At 57.5% G+C, this 11,390-nt stretch overlaps 1 protein-coding gene across 1 annotated transcript; it reads right to left on the reverse strand.

Moving 5' to 3' along the window:
• Nucleotides 1-260: 260 nt before the first annotated feature.
• On the reverse strand, nt 261-11,389 carry UNC93B1 (unc-93 homolog B1 (C. elegans)). Its single transcript, XM_011987036.1, has 9 exons — nt 11,011-11,389; nt 7,553-7,714; nt 7,206-7,338; nt 6,413-6,506; nt 5,760-5,884; nt 5,107-5,289; nt 4,411-4,684; nt 2,498-2,616; nt 261-1,019 (listed from the first exon to the last, which is right to left on the reverse strand). The coding sequence occupies exons 1-9, from the start codon at nt 11,172-11,174 to the stop codon at nt 708-710; spliced, it is 1,566 nt and encodes a 521-aa protein (XP_011842426.1). The 5' UTR covers nt 11,175-11,389; the 3' UTR covers nt 261-707.
• Between the last annotated feature and the right edge of the window lies 1 nt (nt 11,390).

An 11,390-nucleotide genomic window follows, 5' to 3' on the forward strand; every position in this document is an offset into this window, starting at 1 on the left:
TGCCAGCCGCCCCGCCGCTCCTTTCTCTCGGCTGGGGTTGGCAAAGGCAGGCACATATTGGGAGGGGCAGGGCCTCAGGAGGGAGGACGAACTGGTGGGCGGGGCCTACGGACACCTTGCCCCGCCCCCAGTGGGGTTCCGCACTGCGCACTCCCAGCGGTCCCCCTAGGTGAGGGCCTCCCACCACGGCGCCCAGAGGCCGGGTCAGCCGGGCGTGCACCCCAGGGGCGCTCCGTCCCACGCGGCCTAGGACTCCCCAGTCAGGACAGTACAAAATCTCTTTATGGCTCATTTTCTGTAAAAAATTGTGGCTCTCGGCGGACCCTGGGGATAGGAGATGCAAAGCGCGCTCCCACGCGGTCGGGGCAGGCGGCCAAGAGCTGGGGGGATCTGGAGCGGGGCCGGGTCGCAAGAAGACCCCGACCCTGCGCCGGGGCTGGGGCGCGTGCTAGGGGACCGCGGGATTTCAGCTGTGTTTTCGAACCCCTGTTCTTGGTTGAGGGGTTCCCAAGGCTCCACCCCGCCTTGGAGGGGGCTGCTGAAGCCCGGAGGTGACCTGGGCTCTGGGAAGGGCGTCCCCAATATGGGGGAGGAGAGACAGGAGCCTTTGAAGACAGCTCGGGACTCGGAGGGGGTCTCCCCGACCTGAGACGTGGTAAACTGAGGCCGGCGAGCAGGGAGGCTGAGTCCCGGGACCAGGCGACCCCTCACTGCTCCTCGGGCCCGTCGCCCCCTTGCGCCTGTTCGTAGGGGCAGGGCCGGCGGCCAAGTCCGGCGAGCTCGGGGCCGGGCCTGGGCCCCGCGGGCGGCGCCTCCTCCTCCGCGCCGTCCCCAAGCTCGCCCTCCGCGTCGCTCTCGTCCGAGTTGTCCTCCTCCAAATAGCGGTAACCGCGCACCTTGTGCTGGGGCCGCGGGATGCGGGGCTGGCGGGGGGCCACGCCCCGCCGCAGCTTCTGCTCCATCCGCAGGTAGGAGACCGCGGCCGCCACCAGCGTCACCAGCAGCACCGCCAGCTTAGCCTGGGCATAAGGACAGGGATGCCAGGGACCCGCGGTCGCCTCGCCCCGCACCTCCCCGCCTATGCCCCTCGCTGAGATAGGCCCTTCCCTCCTCCTGGAGCCGCCCTCAACTTCTTCAGCCCCTCCACCCATGCTTCCTGGACCGCCTCCTGCAGGCCAGGCTGACATCCCAGCACTGTCCCTTACTGTCGCCACGCCCCTGGGAACCTCAGTGTCCCACGCTGTAAGGGAAGAATGCAAATCCCTTTGCCTCATAGGGTGCATGCACCGGTGCTGACAAACTGCTGGCCACAGGCCCTGCCTTCGCAGGGCTTACAACATTCTGTGTCCCTGACACGCCCGTGGGCTGTAGTGATGCTTTTCATGGGGTTTTGACTATAACCCGCAGTCAGGAATGATTTTACATCATAGCTCAGTACATACACACATATCTGTAGGCATGCTTCCTGCTATTTTCTTTTTTCGAGACAGGGTCGCTCCTTCTCCCCCGCCCCACACCCGCTAGAGTGCAGTGGCATGATCATGGCTCACTTCAGCCTCAACCTTCCAGGCTCAAGCCATCCTCCCACCTCAGTCTCCCAAGTAGCTGGAACTACAGGCACGCGCCACCACGCCCAGCTAATTTTTAAATTTTTTGTAGAGACAGGGTCTCCTATGTTGCCCAGGCTGGTCTTCAACTCCTGGCCTCAAGCAGTCCTCCTGCCTCAGCCTCCCAAAGTGCTGGGATTACAGGTGTGAACCACCATGTCCAGCCTGCTCACTGTTTTGTTTTTGTTTTGTTTTTGTTTTTGTTTTTTGAGACAGAGACTCACTCTGTCCTCCAGGCTGAAGTGCAGTGGCATGATCTTGGCTCACCGCAACCTCCATCTCCCAGGTTCAAGCCATTCTCGTGCCTCAGCCTCCAGAGTAGCTGGGATTACAGACACATGCCACCATGCCCAGCTAATTTTTGTGTTTTTAGTAGAGGCAGGGTTTCATCATGTTACCCAGGCTGGTCTCGAACTCCAGACCGCAGATGATATGCCCACCTCGGCTTCTCAAAGTGCTGGGATTACAAGCATGAACCACTATGCCCGGCCCATTCCCTGCTATGTTTAGTTCTATTTTTAAAAAATGTTTAGCAACTGGGACTTGCTAGACCGAGCCACCATCTTTTGGGAGCAGAGTATGAGGGCCTTGCCCTGCTTCAGGCCATGAAGGGAGACGACCCAACATCTGCAGAACAGGGTACCAAAGAGCCCACAGGACGGCTGTGATGCACCCACAAAATACCCTCAGAGATGGGCAAACAGACTGGCTGGAGGTGGGCCAGTAAGTGGGGTGCTGAGTTGAGGGCCACCCAGTGGGCTGCAGGAATGGGGCCTTGGCCCAGAGACTGGCTTGGGAAGGGGTGGCATTTAGGAAACTGTGAAGCCAGGGCAGGGGCTAAGGAAGTACCCGTCATTGGGCATGGGGCCCCCAACCCTGCCCAGCCTCACCTTCATGGGCAGGCTCGAGCCCAGGTACACGGTGAAGATGGCCACAGCCTGCCACCAGTGGTAGATGGTGAAGATAAAGTCCTGTCTCTCCTTGTCTTCGTACAAGATTCCCAGGAGTGCTGCAGGCAGGCGGTACAGGGCAGGCAGGGGAGAGGTGTCACCTGGGGCCTGGAGCTGCCGAGCTACCACCTATGAACTTTACTAAGCCCTGTGTGAGTCCCAGCCCAGGACCGGAGAGCGCCTAGAAAGTGCTGTAAGCCGGTCCTGGCCTGCCCCCTGGTGGAGACCCTAGTCACCACACCACTCACACGCTAAAGCAGAAATAGGAGCAGGTGCGCTGGGCTGTGTGGATGCAGGTGGTTCCGCTCTGCACCACATGCGTGGCCTCAAAAGAAGAAAGCTCTGTGCTTAGTCATGTCCTGTCCCCAACCCCAGGTGTGCAGTGCCAAGCGTGCAGGCGCTGTTTCTCCTCCTCAGCTGGGGCTAGGGAGATCGAACTGTTTGCAGCTGCTAACTCTGCAAATCAAACCTGAAGCTAAGCATGGAGAGGGGGCTTCCTTTCCAACGAGTCCTCCCAGGGTGGGCAAAAAGAGTAATGAATCGGGAGTCAGGAGACGCGTACTCGTTCTCAGGACTGCAATGTCGGCTCTGTGGGTGATTTGGGTACTTAACTCCCCAGAGCCGCTTTTCCCAGTGGTGAGATGAGCTTATGCCTATTGTGTGCTGTGTTCTGAAGTTCTAAAGTAAGAAAGTGGGCATGGCACCTGCCAAATTGTAGGGGCCACTATTAACACCTTCGCCAGGCACTCAGGACATGAACACTCCTGTCTTGGGGCCCTGCAGGGTGACTTTACCCCCACAGGGCTGCTATGAAGAGACACAGAGCCCCCATGGTTCACAAGGAGGAGACGGAATGTGGAGCTGGGCAGAGGGGATGCCAGGACCAGACAGGGAACAACATAGGTCCGAGATACCCAGGCAGTACTCTGCCCAGAATTGGCTATCCGTGGGCAAAACGGCCAAGAGACTGTGGTGCAGTGTGGGGCTCCAGCCCCTACTACAGACAGAGACACCGAGCAAGCCCCTGCCCTGCCAGCAGCAGGCATGACCTCTGCCATACGTTCAAAACTGTTCACAGCTTCAGCCCATCAGAACAGATGCTGACATGGATGCCCTGCAGGACCATGCCCGTGTGTGCTAGCTGTGTCACTGCATGTGCCCATCTGTGGGCAGGGAACATCCTGGAGCTGAACTTGGGCCTACCCGCTGCCTTCTGCAAACAGGGCCCTGTTCCCCAGCAGCCCAGACCTGGGGGCTGGACTCTGGTACTGAGCAGACTGGGTTGGAGCTGCAGGCCTGCTCCTCTCCATACAAAGGCCCATGTCTGCATCTATGCCCTGGTGTACACAAGGCCACTTGCTCCTACCACACGCTGCCTGAGGCAGAGACCAAAACATCTGCTCCAAGTGTCACGAAAACTATGCCAAGGTAGGCCCTGTCCCCTGGTATGAAAAGGGAGAATCCCTGATGTGTTTTTCACACTGTCCCTAAGGGGTGTCCACAGCCCCACACCTACCCTGTGTAGCCACGAGATTTCACACTGACCCTCCAGTGTTGATGGGGCCCTGTGCCCGCCCTGGGGTATTAACAGAATGTTCATGGCATGGAACTCCCACACCTGTCTCCAGGCCCTACCCATCTGTCCCCACTGTGTCCATGAGACTTCCCTTCCACCCCTGGAGTGTCCACAGGAAGCCCCACCTACCTCTGCCATGTCCACAGGACCCTATGTGACCATGGGACCCCATATCTGTCCCTGGGATGTCTATGTCCAGCCAACCGCCCAGCGATAACCATCAAGTCCCCTGCCCCGCCCCACCTCCCCCACTCCCAGTGCCTACAGTTATACTCACTGCTGAGTCCAGTCTTGTTCAGGGCGCTGCCCACACCCCAAAGGGCGGCTGCCACATAGAGGATCCAGCTGTGTTGCAGGACCCGAGGCACAGGAGCCCAGAAAAAAAGGACGAAGGTGAGCAGCAGGTGCACCCCTGCTCCAGCCACCAGGGGCACCGGGCGTGGCAGCCACAGCCCCAGCAGGCCCAGGAGTGAGGCAGCTGAGGCGCCCAGGCTGTAAGCCACGAGGAGGTAAGCCAGCCGCTCCAGCCCCACCGAGCACACGCCATAGCCCTGGGGGGGACAAGGGGTGCGCACTGGAGTCCAGAACAGCCCAGACCTCCCCACAAGAAGTGTTCCTTAGGCCACGCCCTGCCCTCCCTGGACGGCCTGACCTCGCTCCAAGGCTCAGGGGAAGGTTCTGAGGGCAAGTGTGAAAATGCCTGGAGTGTCCCCAGACAGCATGGGCTGTACTCCGCAAGGAACCAAACGCTTTGTGGGTGCTGTCCCATTTCAACTCAGAGAAGCTAAAATAACTTGCCCAAGGTAAAGACGGGATGGGGGTAAGAGAGGGAAGAGAAAGCAGGAGGGGAATATTTGGGATAGACATGTACACACTTACACATGTAATTTAAAATTATCCGTTGTTTACTTGAATTCAAATTTACCTGGTTATCTTGTCTTTTATCGGGCAATCCTATGCAGGCTGTACTTACCAAGGCGATACCAGTGCAGGCAAAGAGCACCTCGAAACCGCTGTATATAAAGAAAGGCACGAGATGGCGCAGGCGGTAGTCACGCACGTGCTTGAAGGGCAGCTGGAAGATGTTGCCCCAGCCCACGCTGCGCAGATCGATCTCCTCTGTGGGCCGGTAAGCGGCTCCGCACAAACCCAGCACCTGTGAACCCATGACTTGAGGGGCAGCCAGCCAGGCCCAGGCCCGGCCTCCAGGCTTCAGCCCCGCCCTTCAGATGCACCACAAATCAGGCCTTGCCCCAGCTCTCGGCCCCGCCTCCCAGCCCAGGGCCCCGAACCTGAGACACACCCACAGGTCCAGGTCTTGCCTCATCCCAGCTCAAGGCCCCGCCTCTCAGCACAAAGCCAGGCCACCACACTCCCAGCCCCTGGCCTCTGGATTCCCACCCCTGCCTCGGACCACAGGCCTCAGCCCCGCCTCCGAGCCTCATGCCCGCAGCAGCACTCGGCCCTAACTCCCCAACTCAGATCACGCTCCCAGGCCTACGGCTCCCCCTCCAGGCCACAACCCGACCCTGGCCACTCCATCTGATCCAGACCCTTTCTCGCAGACTCGGTCCCCAGACCCACACTCTGCTTCACAGACTGTCCTGCCCCCATCCCAGGCCGCACCAGCAGCATGGCCAGGAAGGCCACTGCCATGAGCACGCTCTCCACCACAATGAGGTTTCCGCTCCGAGGGAGCGTCCGCAGAACCGTCTTGTTGAAGCCGCTGAGGATCCCGTGGCTGTTGGTGCCTGGGAAGGGTGGGGGTGGGAGCACCGTGAGTGAAGAGTAGGGCATAGAGTCAACCCAGCCACCTGGGTGGAGCCACACCAGCCGCGGAGGTGCGGGAGAGTGAGAGCAAGGGCAGGGTTCCTTCGGAGAGCGGTTTGGAGGTTTGGGCCACTGGGGCTGGGTGTGCCCCGTGAAAGGGGCATCTTTCCCCTGCTTCCCACCCTATTGCCCCAAGGCTCAGTCAACCTCACATTTCCATACACACCCCCTGCACTGATTGAGCTCTGACTCTTTGCCTGGCCCCAAGAAAGATCCCACTGGCAGCCTCAGCCCAGATGGTGCCTCCTCCAGGCAGTCTTCCCTGCCCGCCCACTCTCCTGGCTGGGTCAGATGTCCTAACTACTTACTCCTACAGGGCCCTGTGTCTTGCCCACCAGAGCCGTGGGGCACTGGGCTGCCAGCCCTGAATCCTGTGAGTGAGGGACCAGTGTCTGCTGGGAAAGTAAGCAGGCTTTGGGGACTCCTCCCCAACCCCCATAAGGACTAACCGCAGCTCTGCACGTTGTACAGCGTGTGGTTCAGGTCATACAGGTAGTGGTTCAGAAAGTAAATCATGGGCAGCTGGGCGCAGGCGAAGCTCAGCTGCAGACACAAGGGCAGTTGGGACCAGACTCAGGTATAGAGCCAGGTAGGGGTCACAGTCACGTCCAGGCACAGCCTTTTGGGGACAGGGGGCTTCCCAGTTCTGGGAGTAGCGTGGTTACAGGGCCGCGCAGTGAGGAAGACCTCCTCCTGGCCAGCACTGTGGACAGGGGCAGATGAAGTCTGTATGGATGAGCAAGCTGGAGTGTGCTCAAGAAAGGCAGATGGGCAGCCTGGGCAACATAGAAAGACCCTATCTCTACAAAAAATAAAAAAATTAGCCGGGTGTGGTAGCACACGCATGTGATGCCAGCTACTCAGACCGCTGAGGTAGGAGCATCACTTGAGCCCAGGAGTTCAAGGTTGCAATGAGCCGTGACTGCACTACTGCATTCCAGCCTGGGCAACAGAGCCAGACCCTGCCCCCCACCCCCACCAAAAAAGAAAGAAAGAAAAAGAAATGAAGTTGGGGCAGATGCAGTGGTGTGCGCACGTAGTCCCGGCTGCTTGGGAGGCCAAGGTGGGAGGATCAATGGAGCCCAGGAGTTCAAAGCCAGCTGGGCAACGTAGTGAGACCAGGCCTCTTAAAAATAACAATAATAAAAGAAAGGAAAACGGGACTAGAGGGTTGAGACTGTGGATGGGCTTCAATGCGGGGGTCTGCCCTTGCCACCCAACAATGACCCACGTGGCACTCACATGGAAGAAGCTGTAGAAGATGGCTTGGAAGACCAGGAGATAGGGCGCATGGGAGCCCCGTGGAGGCCGCTGCTTCAGCCCCTGCCCATCTTGCTCCTTGTAGTGGGAGTACTCATGGTACTTCTGTGCCATCCTGGACCACAAAGGAGAGAAGGCTCTCCCCTGCCCGACCTGTGCCACTCCTGTGTGTCCTGCACCCAGAGCTAGGGGCAGACCAGCCCTGGTGTGGGGAAGCTGAGGCCCAGAGGGTGGAAGGGGCTGGACCATGATCCCTGAGCCAAAGTTGGCAATAAAGTGGAGGCTTGACCAGGTCTCCAGCCTCCTGTTCTGCTGCCCACCAGGCTCACCTGGTGATGTAGTTGCCCATGGAAGCCCAAAGAGGCACGATGGCCATGCCCAGGGCCACAGCGGAGGGCACAAGCGTGTAGTAGCGCTCCCAGTAGTTGGTGGAGACAAAGAGGGCGTAGATGCCCACAGCCAGGAACATCATCCACTTGGTTCCGAAAAACCTGCGGACAATGGGAGGCATGCTGGCACCACGGGCCTGCTGGACCACCGCGGCCTGAAGCCAAATGGGGCCAAAACTGCAGGTCCCAGCTGACAGGGCTGTGTGAGGTAGAGAGAGTCGAGGGCCCTGAGATGGAATCTCAGATATACAGACCTGCTGAGTGGCCTCAGGCAAGCTACTGTGCCTCAGTTTTCCCAGCTGTCATATGGCACAGAGCCCAAACCACAGGCCTCTCACCGCCACTGTGAGGATGGAGAGTGGCCCATGGGTGTAACCAGACCTCATGCGTGTTCTGGGCTCTCTGACTCTCCCATTCCCCCTTCTCCTCCCAAGCTCATGCACTGTGTCTGTAGGGCCCAGGGACGCCTCCCAGGGGCTTGATTCAGGCTGGGAGAAGAAAGAGGAAGAGGCCCCACTGCTGGGAGCAGCAGAGCCGGAGTCCTGGTGCCCCTGCCTCTAGTCCGTTGCTCTTAAGAACCGTGGTGGTCAGTCAGGAAGTTTCCTCCTCTCTGGGTCTGGGAAAAGGTCACACAGTGACAACAGAAGGGGCTTGGTGAGTGACAGGCTGAGGGCCCAATCAGGCCATGGAAGCTGATCAGGCCAGAAACTACTACTGGTATCTTCAGGTTTTCTGTATTTACGCTCCTTAAGTAAAAATGCCAGTAAAAATGTGCATTCACCACTGGTGAGGATGTGGTTTAAAAGTGGCACATATAGGCTGGGCATGGTGGCTCACGTCTGTAATCCCAGCACTTTGGGAGGTGGAAGTGAGCGGATCACCTGAGGTCAGAAGTTTGAGACCAGACTGGCCCAACATGGTGAAACCCCATCTCTACTAAAAATACATAATTCGCCGGGCGTGGTGGTACACACCTGTAATCCCAGCTACTCAGGAGGCTGAGGCTGGAGAATTGCTTGAACCCAGGAGGCAGAGGTTGCAGTGAGCTGAGATCGCGCCACTGCACTCCAGCCTGGGCAACAGCAAGAGTGCATCTCAAAAAAAAAGTGGCACATATAGCCAGAGGTCGTGCACACGGCATAACCCTTTGGGAAAGCAGCCTGGTAGTTTTGGCAGGGGGTGAACATGTGAATTTGTCCTTCTGCCAGGGTTCAAGCCTTCAGTCTGCCAGTTACTGCCTGTGGGACCTGGGCAAGTTGTTCAACACCATAGTTTCTTCATGTCTAAGATTAGAGCAGCTTCCTCAAATTCTTGGGAATGAAACTGCACTTATAAAGTGCCCAGCACGGCCAGGCATGGTGGCTCTTGCCTGTAATCCCAGCACTTTGGGAGGCCGAGATGGGTGAATCACGAGGTCAGGAGTTTGAGACCAGCCTGGCCAACATGGTGGAACCCCGTCTCTACTAAAAATACAAAACATTAGCCGGGCGTGGTGATGGGCGCCTGTAATCCCAGCTGCTCAGGAGGCTGAGGCAGGAAAATCGCTTGAACCTGGGAGGCGGAGGTTGCAGTGGGCCGAGATTGTGCCATTGCACTCCAGCCTGGGTGACAGAGCGAGACTCCGTTTCCAAAAAAAAAGTAAAAATAAAAATAAATAAATAAATAAATAAAGTGCCCAGCACACAAGAGACGAGAGTTCACTGCTACTAGTAGAAGTGATAGTTTCCAAAAACCATAAAGCCTTTCGTATGGCTTTGACCTAGTAAAGACATTGTTGAAAATGTATCCTAGGAAAAATAATTGTTTAAAAAATTGGGGGACTGCTGGATGTGGTGGCTCACACCTGTAATCCCAACACTTTGTGGGGCTGAGGCGGGTGAATTTGAGACCGGCCTGAGCAACATAGCAACTCCCCATCGCTACAAACACTATAAAACTCAGCCAGGTGTGAGCCAGGTGCTCCTGCCGGCCCAGCTACTCGGGAGGCTGAGGCGGGAGGATTGCTTGAGCCCAGTGTGTGGGGGTTGAGGAGGCAGCGAGCTGTGTTTGTGCCACTGCACTCTAACCTGGGTGACAGAGTGAGACTCTGTCTCAATAATAATAATAATAATAATAAATAAACACATTAATTAAAAAAAACAAACAAGGAAACAACTCAGTGCTTCCATATCTGCAGAAGATGCTACCATCTTGCAAAGTCGTAACTGTGAAGGCTGTAGAGTAGGCTGAGATATGCTCAGTGAAAAGAAGGAAGCAAGCGCTGGGCACCGTGGCTCATGCCTGTAATCCCAGCACTTTGGGAGGCCAAGGCAGGCGGATCATTTGAGGTCAGGAGTTCAAGACCAGCCTGGCCAATATAGTGAAACCCCGTCTCTACCAAAAGTATAAAAATTAGCTGGGTGGCAGGCGCCTGTAATCCCAGCTACTCAGGGCACTGAGGTAGGAGAATCGCTTGAGCCTGGGAGGCGGCGGTTGCAGTGAGCCGAGATTATTCCACTGCACTGCAGTCTGGGTGACAGGGCAAGAGTCTGAAAAAAAAAAAAAAAAAAAGTAAGCAAGCGAAAGCAAACATGGCTCGCTTGCATACACAGACATACACACACACACACGGGCGTGTCCACACACATGCGCTCTGGGGACAAGGATGTGAATATAATCCACGCATGGTGGTGGGACAGCATGGATAGCCGATTTCCTGGAGGGCTTAGGCGGGGGTTCTTTTTTATGATTTCAGTTATTCTAATCCTGCTTGTGCAACTGGAGATGTTTTAAATTTTCAAATTTTTGTTTAAATGGAGTTTTTTTGTTTTTTTGTTTGTTTAAAATGAGGGAACTCAAATTCACACAATTTGTCCACTGGTCTCCAGGTCCCATCAGGGAGGGCGCTGTGGACCGGTGATGGGGAGGCTGAGCCACATACCTCCAGGGCTCAGATCTGGGGCAGAGTTCCCGGGGCACCTGCCCCACCATGCGTGTCTGTGAGAAACACCCCTCAGCACCAGTCACAGCGACTGGGCCAGGCATGGGTGCCGGACTTTGCTGACCAACCAGAAACCCCTAACTCCACAGCCCCAACCCAGAAGGCCACGGTGGCTCTGGGAGGCCTCCCAGGAGGCCTGGAGAGGAGGATGTCCCATGAGACCCAGGCAAGCTGGGAGGGAGCTCAGCCCGTGGGAATCTGTTGCTGGAAACCAAATGTGCCCTGAGGCAAAGTTCCTCTTTCCTTCGCCAAATCCGAGTTTCACCCCCTTCACTCTCAGGCTTCCGGGTAGAAGAAGCCTCTCCCTTGCTCTCTCCCACCACAAACACCCGACAGATGAACGCCTCCTAGCCCGTCGGCCTCTACACCCCGCCGAGATGGGAGTACCGCAGCATCCCACGGGACCAGCCACGCCCACCTGATGAGCACTGGTGTGTAGAGCAGGGCGGCGATGGGCGTCACGTTGATGCCCATCAGCATCTTGCTGTCGATGTCGGGCAGTCCCATGTTGCCATATTTCACCTCGCGGTAGGTCTCGTCGTAGTGCAGGATCAGCTGCATCTGCAGGAGGCCTGGGGACATGACAGGGAGCGGCGTGGAGGGAGCAGCCTGGCTCTGGGCGCCACCGAGCAGAAGCCGGCAGGCAGGCCTCCTGGGGACCTGCAATCACCGAAGGCATCCCCTCTGGCAGCGCCCCTCAGGACAGCGTGGGTCCGGGTTGCCACGCCTTCTGCCAGCCCGCGGCCACTTGGCCAGCTGGGCCCAGACCCCCACCTGCCTTGCTCCGCCAGCCTCCAT

This window comes from Mandrillus leucophaeus, unplaced genomic scaffold (genome assembly GCF_000951045.1).
Source record: "Mandrillus leucophaeus isolate KB7577 unplaced genomic scaffold, Mleu.le_1.0 Scaffold30, whole genome shotgun sequence".
NCBI classification, from domain to species: Eukaryota; Metazoa; Chordata; class Mammalia; order Primates; family Cercopithecidae; genus Mandrillus; species Mandrillus leucophaeus.